The sequence below is a fragment of the Natator depressus genome, chromosome 2 (assembly GCF_965152275.1).
Source record: "Natator depressus isolate rNatDep1 chromosome 2, rNatDep2.hap1, whole genome shotgun sequence".
Taxonomy (NCBI): Eukaryota; Metazoa; Chordata; order Testudines; family Cheloniidae; genus Natator; species Natator depressus.
The window spans coordinates 185,983,883-185,998,197 of record NC_134235.1 but is presented as its reverse complement, the minus strand read 5'-3'; the positions used below and the strand labels follow the sequence as shown (position 1 = coordinate 185,998,197).

The window sequence follows — 14,315 nt, the reverse complement described above, 5'->3', positions numbered from 1 at the left end:
TCTCTATTGTTAACTGATAGATTACTTGTGGGGTCATGATTAAATTAGATTATAAACATTTCTGGGCAAGGACATTATCAGCTTATGTTTCTGGCAAGTGCCCAGGTCATCTCAGACCCTGGAGAAATAATTAAATAATAAATAAAATAAAATAAAATAAAATAAATAATAATAATAATAATGCTCCAGCCTCATTCAGGGCCTCATCCATTCCCCATCAGGGCCTGAGAATTCTTCCTTTGGGCATTAGATCTGATCCCCAGTCCTGGCAGATAAACATATCACTGGCTTTTCCACTATTTGCACACCAGCCTTCTGGCTTTATTTGATCTTGCACACGGCCAAACTGAAAGAACCAATAAAACATCCCCTACTATCCCTTAATAAAAATTGTAGAAGTGGGGACCCACTGGAAACATTCACATTTGTATGTGAAATATTGTAGACGGCCAAATAAGGTGCAGCACTACCATTGTTAACCTCACCAAAAGGTTCCCCTTGTAATGAACCCGTTTTTATTTTTCACATTTTAAGAGAGTGAGTTGTTAAGTTTCTTATTAATTTTGTACACAATATATCACAGAGGGGATGCTTCAAAAATATAATTTTTATTCTAATGTATTGTAGTAAAGACTCAAAATGTTTACCTATCCCTTTTAGAGAATCATACCTAAACAAGAGTTGAATGCCACTAGCTGATTCTCCAGAGAACTCTGCTGTTCTGGTTTAAACAGGCACATAAGTAGCAAACTTGTTACTCAAGCTCACGAGTGACAACTGGCTTCCAGGAAAGCAGGATTTTTTACAGGAAAATTAAAATGAAAGTACAGTTGGGTTCACTTTAAGGGTGTGGTGCAGGAAAGAGGACGAAAAAGATCAGGGTGAGTCACACCAGAACTGAACATTCCACTGTGGAACTTCCAAACTTCAGCTTCTGCTACCAGCTTGCCGACAAAAAAAAAAAAAACAGGTCAGTTCTCTTTATTTAAATTTTAGTATTTACTGAGCTGTACACGAAGTGTAATACTGAGCCTATTTGTAGCTAGAAGGACTGGAGATTTTCCTCTTGGTGGATGTTATTGAAGTTTCTTTTACAGAGTATATGGATTTCACTGAGCCAAGTAATCAACTCCAATTCTGAAAGTCGTGTTATTAATTAGGGATAGATTTGTGCCCATGTGGTACAGTAATGTCAAATCCGGGGGGAGGGAGGAAGGAAAAATCTGTACATTTCTCACTATGTATATTTAATCGTAGTGGTGAGCACAAAACCCGTACAGAGCACTTCCCTCCCACACATACAGAGTAATACTGAATTCATACCAAAAAGGTGACTTCTGTAATCATTTTTATAAGATGTGCAAATTAGTATATTAGTATTCATACTAGAAACAATGCATGTCTATGAATAGGAATGTTGCTCAAGAATAAGAAATATTCGTTTTAGGGACAAACAGCCACTGTGCAGCATCAAGCAATTATTTAACACAGAATACAGCTCAGCCAAAACTATATCAGCTATCTGAACATGCTCCCCTACAAGCCTCCCTGCTTTATGATGCATTAACAAAAGCCTCCCTGCTTTCCTGGAACTGTTTAAATTCCCTTTTTATTAGCCCGCAAGAAAATCTGCTAATAATCCTCTTCGATTAATTATTTCCAGATGAGCTCTAATGTTTAGAGCACTGAGTCAGGAAACCTAGATAATATTTCAAATTTGCTGTCTAATCTTGGGCAAGTACCTTAATCTCCCGGACCTCCATTTCCTTTTTGGTAAAATGGAAATACTAATTCCTACCTTTGAATTCTTCCAATGAACGCGCTATGTAATTGCAAAAATATTAGTGTTGTTCAAACATCTGATAGATAGAAACTACCAGTGGTAGAATATATATAGTAGTATCTGTCTTTTGTCAAACAAAATAAAAATGAGTAGAATCACTTTATCTTTTATACTGTATACTTAACTACACAGTAATACCAGATGACAGACATATAAAAAAACCCTAATTCTCATTTTAAGTCCAGAATAGGAAATCTGTTGGAATTTTTTTCAGCCAACATTTCACAGAGGTTAAGGATTAAAAACAAAACCAACTAACTAAAACATCAATATTAAATAACCAGCATTTATTAATTTGAGAGCAGTTTCAGGACCAGGCAAAGAAACAATTTTTGGATTCAAGTATCAAATTAAAATGTTAACGTTTACCAATTTTTTTAAAATTCAAGTTTCCAACTTATTAATCACACACTCAGACCTTGCACATGACATTAATAACAATTTAACTTTTATTTTCAGAAAAGATATTTTTAAAAGATTTTCAGATAAATATTCTGAGTAAGGATTTGGCAGATGTTTTCTATAAGGATCTTAAACATAAAAAAGAAGCTTACAAGAAGTGGAAGGTTGGACATATGACCAGGGAAGAGTATAAAAATATTGCTCGGGCATGTAGGAAAGATATCAGGAGGGCCAAATCGCACCTGGAGCTGCAGCTAGCAAGAGATGTCAAGAGTAACAAGAAGGGTTTCTTCAGGTATGTTGGCAACAAGAAGAAAGCCAAGGAAAGTGTGGGCCCCTTACTGAATGAGGGAGGCAACCTAGTGACAGAGGATGTGGAAAAAGCTAATGTACTCAATGCTTTTTTTGCCTCTGTTTTCACTAACAAGGTCAGCTCCCAGACTGCTGCGCTGGGCATCACAGAATGGGGAAAAGATGGCCAGCCCTCTGTGGAGATAGAGGTGGTTAGGGACTATTTAGAAAAGCTGGACGTGCACAAGTCCATGGGGCCGGACGAGTTACATCCGAGAGTGCTGAAGGAATTGGCGGCTGTGATTGCAGAGCCCTTGGCCATTATCTTTGAAAACTCGTGGCGAACGGGGGAAGTCCCGGATGACTGGAAAAAGGCTAATGTAGTGCCAATCTTTAAAAAAGGGAAGAAGGAGGATCCTGGGAACTACAGGCCGGTCAGCCTCACCTCAGTCCCCAGAAAAATCATGGAGCAGGTCCTCAAAGAATCAATCCTGAAGCACTTGCATGAGAGGAAAGTGATCAGGAACAGTCAGCATGGATTCACCAAGGGAAGGTCATGCCTGACTAATCTAATCGCCTTTTATGATGAGATTACTGGTTCTGTGGATGAAGGGAAAGCAGTGGATGTATTGTTTCTTGACTTTAGCAAAGCTTTTGACATGGTCTCCCACAGTATTCTTGTCAGCAAGTTAAGGAAGTATGGGCTAGATGAATGCACTATAAGGTGGGTAGAAAGCTGGCTAGATTGTCGGGCTCAACGGGTAGTGATCAATGGCTCCATGTCTAGTTGGCAGCCGGTGTCAAGTGGAGTGCCCCAGGGGTCGGTCCTGGGGCCGGTTTTGTTCAATATCTTCATAAATGATCTGGAGGATGGTGTGGATTGCACTCTCAGCAAATTTGCAGATGATACTAAACTGGGAGGAGTGGTAGATACGCTGGAGGGGAGGGATAGGATACAGAAGGACCTAGACAAATTGGAGGATTGGGCCAAAAGAAATCTGATGAGGTTCAATAAGGATAAGTGCAGGGTCCTGCACTTAGGATGGAAGAATCCAATGCACCACTACAGACTAGGGACCGAATGGCTAGGCAGCAGTTCTGCGGAAAAGGACCTAGGGGTGACAGTGGACGAGAAGCTGGATATGAGTCAACAGTGTGCCCTTGTTGCCAAGAAGGCCAATGGCATTTTGGGATGTATAAGTAGGGGCATAGCGAGCAGATCGAGGGATGTGATCGTTCCCCTCTATTCGACACTGGTGAGGCCTCATCTGGAGTACTGTGTCCAGTTTTGGGCCCCACACTACAAGAAGGATGTGGATAAATTGGAGAGAGTCCAGCGAAGGGCAACAAAAATGATTAGGGGTCTAGAGCACATGACTTATGAAGAGAGGCTGAGGGAGCTGGGATTGTTTATTCTGCGGAAGAGAAGAATGAGGGGGGATTTGATAGCTGCTTTCAACTACCTGAAAGGGGGTTCTCCAAAGAGGATGGCTCTAGACTGTTCTCAATGGTAGCAGATGACAGAACGAGGAGTAATGGTCTCAAGTTGCAATGGGGGAGGTTTAGATTGGATATTAGGAAAAACTTTTTCACTAAGAGGGTGGTGAAACACTGGAATGCGTTACCTCGGGAGGTGGTAGAATCTCCTTCCTTAGAGGTTTTTAAGGTCAGGCTTGACAAAGCCCTGGCTGGGATGATTTAACTGGGAATTGGTCCTGCTTCGAGCAGGGGGTTGGACTAGATGACCTTCTGGGGTCCCTTCCAACCCTGATATTCTATGATTCTATGATTCTAGGACAGCCAAAGTTTTGTGTGTTTTTTCAAGTTTCAAAAACCCCACTGGCAGCGCCAGATATCAGTTTAGCATCTGTTTTCAATAAGTTTAACACTGTAATATTCTGAAACATTGTACCAGAGAAAATATGTTTTCTCTATTTAGCAAATTTCTGCTCTTGGCTAGCATTAGTCCAGTTTATTTCCAGATAATGGGCCATTACAGGATCTTGCAGTCTCTATTTACGTTAGATGGAATTTCAACAAGTGAGTAATTCTATATAGGTATAGGAACTGGGAATGGGATACAGGGAAAATGTAGTAAGTGATTTGTCTACAAGATGCAAACTGGAGATGGTATCTCCTAAACTTCAGGATTAAAGGGCAATAAGAAAGTCTCACGATGAGACTATTTATAGCATGTACTTGTACTTAATCATTAAGTAAATCTGTCAGCATAACTCTTGGAAATTTACTGAAGTTTTTGGTTTTGAACAATTTTGCTGACCTTTAAAAATTCTCACTAGATACAAAACTGTCTGTGCATAGTTTACTGGGAAAACTAATAGGTGGCTTCCTTTCTTTCTTCAGGACTGAGACTGCCTCAGAGGGTACGTCTCCACAGCAAAAGCTGTGCAACGACTAGCCTACTCAAGCAAGCTTGAATACATCTGGGACAGGTAACGATAGTAGTAAAGACAGTGCAGCCCTGCATACGTACTCTGTTTGCGAGCCTGTTCTGAAGCCTGCATTGCACTGTCCTCACTGTTGTTATGTGCATTCGCTGGATTCAAGCGAACTTAGGTAGGCTAGCTTTTGCTGTGGAGACATACCCAGACTATCAATCCTACAAATAGATCCGTGTAGGTGGACCCTGCACTCATGCAGAGCACCAATGAACTCAATATGGCCAGAATTGGGGCCAATTCTGCTCTGTTTTTAAGCAGCCACCTCCCATAAGCAGCTGACTTGCACCTGGCAAGTCTCACACACACACTCACACCCCTGCTGAAATATACAACTGCAGGCACCCCTTAGCAAGGTCTGCCTCAGTTTCAAACAGGTAGCTCTCCTTCTCAGTGTATGTATTGTGATAGCACCCTAACTCTCCAGCCAGGATTGTTTTGCTCAGATGTGCTAGGGGCTCTATAAACAGATAGGGGCAGGGAACCGTGTCTTCCTAGGAGCTGTAGCTCTGTTGCTTGTTTGGGGTAGTATCTTACTATTTTCAAATGTATTCATAGTATTAGTTTTTACTTGTATTTAGTTTAGACCTTTATACAAACCCTAACGTGTTCTAGGGCCCACTGACAATCTTTAAACATGCAATCAACTTGGATTTGTTTTTTGTCTTGTAGCTTTTGCTATGGAGCAGGGTGAAAATACCTCAATGGACTATTATGAGGACAACAGTGAATCAAACTTCACCTTTGACTATACTCAGTATGAAATGCTTTGTGAAAAAGAGGAGGTGAGAAATTTCACTAAGTTGTTCCTACCTGTGTTTTATTCACTGGCTTTCATTGTGGGAATTGCAGGAAATTCATTAGTGGTGGCAATCTATGCCTACTGCAAGAAACCAAAGACTAAGACAGATGTTTATATCATCAACTTGGCAATTGCTGATCTGTTACTGCTATTCACCCTCCCTTTCTGGGCTGCAAATGCAGTCCTTGGATGGGTGCTTGGAAACATCATGTGCAAGGTCACTTCTGCTTTATACACCATGAACTTCAGCTCTAGCATGCAGTTTCTGGCTTGCATCAGTGTGGATAGATATAATGCCATTTCCAAAACCCAAAGTCGCCAAAGAAGTGGAAAGCAATGCAGCGTAACCTGTATCGGTGTCTGGTTGGTTGCCATTTTGTTGAGCATTCCTGAACTGATTTTTAACACAGTCAAGAAAAACAGTGACCGGTATGGATGCTTTCCTGTATTTCCAGTGGATTTGGGAACACTCCTTAAAGCAACCATTCAAATCGTGGAAGTTATGCTAGTGTTTGTGTTACCCTTCCTCATCATGCTGACCTGCTACTCAGCTATTGCCAGAGCACTCTTGAGGTCTCCAAATGTTCAAAAATCTAGGCCCCTCAAAGTCCTGCTGACAGTAGTGGCTGTTTTCATCGTCACTCAGCTGCCTTACAACGTAGTCAAGTTCTGGCGAGCCATAGACGTCATCTACTTGCTGATTACAGACTGTGACATGAGTAAAACCATAGATGTTGCCCTCCAAATAACTAAGAGTATAGCCTTGTTTCACAGCTGCCTGAATCCAATCTTGTACGTCCTTATGGGAAACTCTCTTAAAATGCACATTATGAAAATAGCAAAAAATTTTGGACATTGGAGGAGAAGTCGCAATATACCAACTGAAGAGATTTCTATGAATTTTGACGGCCACACAGAAGAAACAAGTAGCTTTACAATATAGCAGCTGTAGCACCCTCTCTACCCAGTGTAACAGAAGGGAACAATTATAATACATCTGAGAGCTATTTCCTCTTTGATGAAACTTAACATCCATGTTACTCTGCAAGTCAAATCTGAAGTGATGTTCTGACACATGAACCAGCCAAGATGTTGCAAAGCAGTTCAAAATAGAATAAGACCAAAAACCATATAGTAAAGGTAATGGAAACAATGCTTGAAAAAAGTGGGATTTAAAGCAGAGGTGGGCAAACTACAACCTGCAGGCCACATCCGGCCCGCAGGACCATCCGGCCTGGCCCTTGAGCTCCTGGCTGGGGAGGCTAGCCCCCGGCCTCTCCCCTGCTGTGCCTCCTCCCCTGCAACCACGCTGCCAGCGCGGCTGGCTCCGGCTGGGTGGCTTGGCTGCCAGTCCTGCCACTCTGAGCGGCATAGTAAGGGGGCAGGGGTGTTGGATAAGGGGCAGGTGGTCCTGGGGGACAGTCAGGGGACAGGAGATGGGTGGATGGGGCGGAGGTTTTAGGGGGGGCGGTTATGGGATGGGGAACGGGGGGGTTGGGGGGCTGGATAGGGGTCAGGACAGTCAGGGGACAGAGAGAAGGGGGGGTTGGATGGGGGTGGGATCTTGGGAGGGGGCGGTCAGGGGATAAGGAGCAGGGGCGGATAGGGAGTGGGGGTCGGGCTGTTTGGGAAGGCACAGCCTTCCCTACCCGGCCCTCCATACAGTTTCACAATCCTGTTGTGGCCCTCGGGCCAAAAAGTTTGCGCCCCTCCCCCGCCCCATTTAAAGGGTCACAGCGCTAGGCCATTAATTAGATGAGGAGTGAATGGACTACATACCGGTATGCTAATCGCAACAAATATACACTTAACATGTAAAAAGGGGGGGGGGGGAGACACACACAATGGCACTGAATTTTGTGCCCCAGTTAATAATCTTCAGTCCTTTAAAATGTAACCCTGCAGAGTTGTTCTCAAAACTGTTTCAGGTCTTCCTACTGATTTAAAATGTTTGTCTGAAATTGCAACTCTTTTTCCTCAGCTGTCACTTCACAAATGGCCTTTGAGGCTTGAGATGAGGAAATAGTTTATCTCTAGTATTTCACAGAAGCAGCAGTAAATAGCAAGCTATGGTCCAGTGTTTTATGATTCCAAATGTGTGTGGCATGTTTAAAAAGTTCCTTTTCTGTAACACAGAATGCCTTTTAATTATATTCTGCCTGCACTAGATTGCAATGAGTCCTTTTTCCTATTATAGGCACATGCCAAATCTTTGGTTTTAAATCCATATTCGTATGAGATTACTCAGCCTCATTTTGGTCATTTTCTGCAAGGCAATTCACATTTCCTGTGACCTCTATAAAATGCTTTGGGAACTGATGCAACAATCAGCGACACTTATGACCTAATTTTGAACATGTAGCCCTATACTGTGTTATAGAAAATTAGTTTTGATTTGTAAATGTATTGCATGCATTTATGGATATTTTGCAGGTGCACTTCAGGTACCAATCTCTCTAGCTTTAGCTGACAGAGTATAAATAACTGGCTGAAGAAAGAGCATATTTATACTCAATAGTTCATGAGAGGATACAGTCATGGTCCTTAAGGAAGGAATTAGTGAAATTAAAAGTACTGGCCTGTGATAGCTAGAAGGTAGACAATTTTTTAAATTGTCCATTTAGTTGTTACATGTAAATGTTTAAAGAATACTCAGTTTCCTTCTACTCTCTGTAGCCTGTTTACATGAGTTTCACTGAGAGGATGATTTTGTTTACAAAGGTGGATCTAATTGGCTACGCACCCCACGTTACAACAGTCTCAAGACATTCATATGTATTTGATGCAGAAAATAAGGTAATGAATACAGACCCCCTGAATTAAGGAAGGTGGCTAATCAGTCAGCAAATCCTGTGAGCACAGGACAAGGTAGCTGGTCATTTGGCTATAATGTAAGCTCCCTGCCCTAGGAAGAAGGGGAAAAAAAAAACAAATGAGGAAGCTAGAGCAGGGAAAAGATTGGGCTCACGAGAGCAGGAAGGTAGATATGTACGTTGGCGGAAGATGAAAGGCCGGCTTTGTGGCCTCCAGTGTAGAGACACTAAACCATTACCTGCGCTGCTGCAAGGCAATTCTCCCAGTCAGTTTTACTGGGGAGATGCTAAAACGGAGGAGTTGGTGTTGTGCCCAGTAGCTAATTTTGAGAGTTTTTTTAAAATATATAAATAAAACAACCTCTATTTATACTCATAAAGCCTCACTCTAGTGAAACTAACATGCATTGATATATCTAACATTCTTCATCTGTAATATGCATGTATTGTGGGCTTCACTTAACTGGCGCATACTGGCATACCTTCACGATTTACAGCGGATCTAGCCCGGTGTATGTTAAAAGCAGTGTAATCAATATATTAACAAGAATTTAAGTCTATACAGATGAAAGCACTCTAAGACAACCTCCACACAAGGGGCCTGGCATTTCCACATGAAGTAGATGCTGTGGTAATTACGACATACATACATAAAAATAAAGGTGATACTGTAAAATAGTGGCCCGGATGTATTCACTTCTGGTTTTAATTATATCTTTGCTTTTTATTAGTAAATCTAATATATTATATTAGATTTATAATATATGGAGAAGTAAAAATCTCTGCCACACTTTTTGTATTTGCACTCTGTTGAAAAATTAAGCTGTTTCAAGCAACTTGCATTTCAAAAGGTGTTCCAAAAACAAACACTTCAAGTCATCACTGGGCTCCAACATAGGGCGTCATTCAAAGCCCACTGAAGTTAATGGAAGTCTTTGGATTGATTACAATGGGCTTTGGATAGGCCCCAAATGCACTATTTTGACCTGTAGAAGAGCTCTGTGAAACCTTGTCTGTCTCTCTCACCAAGAGAAGCTGGTCCAATAAAAGCTACTACCTCACCCCGTCACTCTATTTTGAGAAGTGTGAGTTGTGTGTTCAGACTAACAATAGGTATACAGGTTGCATCCGATGAAGTGAGCTGTAGCTCACGAAAGCTTATGCTCAAATAAATTGGTTAGTCTCTAAGGTGCCACAAGTACTCCTTTTCTTAATAGGTATACAAGAAATCATCAGGCATGCTTTGTAGGTTTAAGCTTATGGACTGTAAGAAACCTGTGTAAGATTAAAGAGAAGACAAGAGACAATCTTCTTTTTTATGTTGCGATAACAGCAGCTATCAACCAGTGATACTCCCATTTTGGAAGGTGACAAATATGACAAGCTTCCTTTCCACTTCAGTCCCTGAAGTATTAGGCCAAGAGAGAGCCCTCCATCCACTGGTGATTCTAGATATTGCAGGTCAAACTGTATTAGTAAATTATTAGAGCTATTTGCAAACTCTGTGGATGCATCTCACTATGTAGCTCCATCCCCCCAACCCTCCCACACATTGGTAACACTCAAGCTCCATTCCAGTTAGTGTCAGTATAGATATCACTACACCATATTTGTGGCCCTGCCCTGCAAAGTGCTGAGTGCCCTCAGGTCCCATTGACCGATGATTTTCTGTTTGCAGATTTTCTAGAAATACAGTAACAAGGTTATTTAAATGCAATTTAGTTGATTTTATTGGGAATTCATTATCAGAATCTCCTGGGATTAGATGCTAACTTAAAAAATACAACAGTGAAGCCTACAATATAAGCGATTTATGTAAACTAGAATTGCATTAAGCTACATTAGAATATAGTATTTAGCCTATGTATTTCTGGAAAGTCTACAAAAAGAAAATGATCATTTTTTTCTATGAGCTTGGAACTGCTACTTAAAATCATAGTTAATCATAGCACTGTCATTGCTTCAGTTACTTTGCAGTAATTTGAGATACATTTTACATTCATGCTTTTTTTTCCTTTTTTTTTGGAATGGTGAGTTAAAATGTTCTTTATAGTACATTACATTGTCTGTGCTGGTTTAAGGCTAGAAAGACTAGTGCAGAGACAGCAGAATTCCTCTATCCCTCCCCAGCTATCAAGGACAGGAATAATGTTTGTCACTGCATGGTTCACCTTGTGATCCCCCTTACAATATTTTAAAATCACACCAATTAACTGCTTCCAGACCAGCTTGTGGAGAAACAGATGCTCAGCCATGCTGAGGGTAGGATCTAGGAAAGCAGTTGAGCCCTATTTAATAAACCTGAGGGTATGTCTATACTATCTGCTGGACCGGCGGGCAGCAACCAATCCAGCGGAGGTCGATTTATCATGTCTAGTCTACATGCGATAAATCGACCCGAGCGCTCTCCCGTTGACTACGGTATGCCACCGGAGTAAGAGGCGCAGGTGGAGTTGACAGCAGTCGACTCACCGTAGTGAAGACACCATGGTGAGTAGATCTAAGTACGTCGACTTCAGCTATGTTATTCACGTACCTGAAATTGCGTAACTGAGATTGATCCCCCCAGTGTAGACCAGGCCTGAGCATACTATAGCACTGAATAGAGAGACTCAAGATAAGAATATCCAGGTTGTAGCTGTTACTCATTTAAATGCTTTGGTAAAGTTTTTGCACTGTAGCTTCAAGGATATTCACCACTTATGCACCAGCTCATAAAACTAGCTAGGAAGTGAGAGAGGAAGCATTCAGACCAGGGCTAATGCATCAGCACCAAAGCCTAGTCTAAAGTAGTAGCTTTTATAAAGAAACAGCCTGGGAAGCATGACTTAAAATAAGCTCCTATATAGCTCTCCATAGTGTCCCCATTCCATGCACGAACTGCCAAATATGAAGAAAGCCTCAGAACAAAGCTTAAAATACATGGGTCATCTGATGGAAAGATACATTAGAAGAGTACAGTGCAGCTCAATAGCTTCTGGAAGGGTTTAAAAGGGTCCAAAAAAAAAAAAAAAAAAAGAGTAAAAGGGTACAAAAAAACAACAGCACACATCCCTAACAGAATGAAGGTTTGGGTTTCATGAATTAAAACCAATAAACCTGAATATCACTTTCCCCACTGTTTTACAATCCAGCACCCTGGTCACAGAAGAGAGACGTGAACTTCTCAGAACTGGAACGCAAATTATTTTTGTTTCACCATGTTTAGAAGGAATTCAAGCATAAATTCATTGTTCTAGAATGATGAGCTTTGTACTTGCCACTGATCCACCATTTCTTGCCATTGATTACATAGCTATCTCCATCTCGCCAAATGCTGCATTCCATGTTGGTGGCATCACTCGAAGCGACATCAGGCTCTGTAGAAAACACATTTATGAGCATGAACAGTGTTTCTGCAGTTAGATCCATTATCCATATATTATGGGAGGAGACTACTATTAATTTTGGTTTTGCTTATACAAACGTCATACAACAAAAAACTGGAGAGAAGGTAAAAGAGGTGGGGATAAAAAGTGTAATTCAAGGCTAAAGCAGAAAACACTGACACTATGCTCTCTAATAATCTCTCAACACTTCTGGACCAAGCATTTCAAATTGCAGTCATAATTAGGGCCATGTGGAAACTTTTGTGCAGTCATTAGAAAGCTAGTTTGCTCTGAAAACACAATTGTAATGTTCACTGTGAAAATATGGCTTAAAAAGTGATTAGAGCTTTAGTTATAACATTTGTCTATTTAATTGTAAGGCCTTTGGGACATGGAGCTGCCTTATTCTATGTCTGAAGTACCTCAGGGCCCTGGATAAAGAATTAATTTCAACAACCAGTCAAATTTGTTGTTTTTAAAACCCTGCGTGGACTTGTTCTGGTTTATCTCACAGACCGTGGCTCAGGTTTTCTGCTCATCCCAGTCACTGCTGGAGGCAGGGTACAGTCAGGGAGCCAGTTAAAGCTCCTTAATTCTCAAGCTGGTCCCAGGATTAATTGGTAAGTGCCAGATGCAGGCAAACCCTATTCTAGGACAGGGTGGGATTGTATAAACTCTATGCCATCTGAGGACACCCTCATGACAAAGGAATTCTCAGCTGGCGAGACACAGATTTTTTTTCTGGCCCCTTTCTACTACCAGAGAGCAGAGCAGGGGAGAAAATCTGGGTCCTTCTCATTCTCTACATCCTCCTAAAGCCAGTGACCCTGGAGTTCTTCATAGAATGTTATCACTGATAGAGCAACAGCCTTTTCTTTGCAGCTCCTGCTGTTTGGAACAACCTCCCTTCGGTCTGCTTCATCAATATTCTATTTCCTTCCAAATCTTAGGTGAAAACACCTCTTCCCCTTTGGAAACACAGCAATAAGAGAGATTATATCCTATCCTGCAAGATGCAGGATTATCTAAACTCCCGCTGACTTGCAGGAGGCACTTAGCACCTTTCAGGATTTGGCCCTATACCTGTGGACCAAAATTTTCAAACTTGGGTGCCTAAAGATACTCTCCTATATCAAAAGTGCCAGTTTTTCCAGAAGTGTGCTGTCCACCAGCAACTTTCACTGAGAGGATCATTTCAGGCACCCGGGTTTGAAAATTTTAGCCAAAATGTGCAATGTAAACCCAAAAGGAATGATAAGCAATTGCTATACAGGAAGTGCATCATGTTTTGGTGGTGATTTTCTACATTACACTTCACAAACATATGAAATATTTGCAGATGGACTGTCATTGATGTTTAAAATATTATTAGCTGCTAAAGTGGTATAATATTTAGCATATTTACAGTGCGTTTCATCAGTGATCTCAACACACTTTACAAAGGAGGGTAAGTTTACTGTATGTTCCTGTTTGCATAGTAATTTTGTTTGGCTATTAATAAAAAAGCAAGAGTGAAGATATTCTTACAGCAAATAGTATCGGGGGGGTAACAGTGTTAGTCTGTATCCACAAAAACAACAAGGAGTCCGGTGGCACCTTAAAGACTAACAGATTTATTTGGACATAAGCTTTTGTGGGTAAAAAACCACTTTTTCAGATGCAAGGCCAAATAAATCTGTTAGTCTTTAAGGTGCCACCAGACTCCTTGTTGTTCTGATAGCAAATAAATTAATCTTAACTATGGGAAATGGCAACTACTGTGACTATGGAGACTAAGGATCTTGCAGAATTAGACCCTCTGGCTGTCGATAGCACATAGAGAGGTTCAAAGCCATGGTGGAAAGCCAAAGGTATTAACACATAAAAGCTTGTGTTTCTGCACCTCTCTGCACTGCTGTGAAACATGCATGATGGGGGGGGGGGGTGCAGTTTTCAACTGCAGAAATGTTTACCTGTCATGCAGAAGCAAGAACTAATTTTCCCTTGAAGGAGAGGCTCAAGCCACTGTTTCTTTTGCTCTTCAGACCCATACAAATGCAGGACCTCCATGTTTCCAGTATCTGGGAGAAATCAGAATGTTTCTTTTTGCAATACATAGTTCATACAGCATAAAATCTTCACATAATTGTCACTAAGGAAGTTGGGGGGAGGGTCCAGGGGAGGGACATTTGCTAACCTGGTGCATGACAATTGAAAATTTCTGGGGCAAAGAAGCATTTTCCTGTCTCCTCTGCAATTAATGCATAGTCAACCTGACTGAGACCACTGATGGCTGGCAGGAAAAGGTTCCACAGACCCTCTGCTTTGGCCATTTCCTGTCAGAAGAAATAAGACCAA

The 14,315-nt window shown here is 41.3% G+C and overlaps 2 protein-coding genes across 4 annotated transcripts in view; one reads left to right on the top strand and one right to left on the bottom strand.

Moving 5' to 3' along the window:
* Nucleotides 1–14,315, bottom strand: part of ACAD11 (acyl-CoA dehydrogenase family member 11) — a 62,661-nt gene that overhangs the window by 26,142 nt on the left and 22,204 nt on the right. For all 3 annotated transcript variants that reach the window (XM_074945558.1, XM_074945559.1, XM_074945560.1), the window contains 3 exons: nucleotides 14,155–14,293; nucleotides 13,931–14,038; nucleotides 11,871–11,969 (listed from right to left, as the gene is read on the bottom strand). In XM_074945558.1, the coding sequence (XP_074801659.1) occupies nucleotides 11,871–11,969; nucleotides 13,931–14,038; nucleotides 14,155–14,293 (346 nt within the window). The remainder of the gene's footprint in view (nucleotides 1–11,870; nucleotides 11,970–13,930; nucleotides 14,039–14,154; nucleotides 14,294–14,315) is intronic.
* ACKR4 (atypical chemokine receptor 4) lies at nucleotides 651–6,980 on the top strand. Its single transcript, XM_074945565.1, has 3 exons — nucleotides 651–970; nucleotides 4,901–4,989; nucleotides 5,668–6,980. The coding sequence occupies exon 3, from the start codon at nucleotides 5,676–5,678 to the stop codon at nucleotides 6,738–6,740; it is 1,065 nt and encodes a 354-aa protein (XP_074801666.1). The 5' UTR covers nucleotides 651–970; nucleotides 4,901–4,989; nucleotides 5,668–5,675; the 3' UTR covers nucleotides 6,741–6,980.

What these genes read in the sequence shown, in the direction of transcription:
- ACKR4 (XM_074945565.1), top strand. Translation starts at nt 5,676, where the DNA reads ATGGAGCAGGGTGAAAATACCTCAATGGACTATTATGAGGACAACAGT.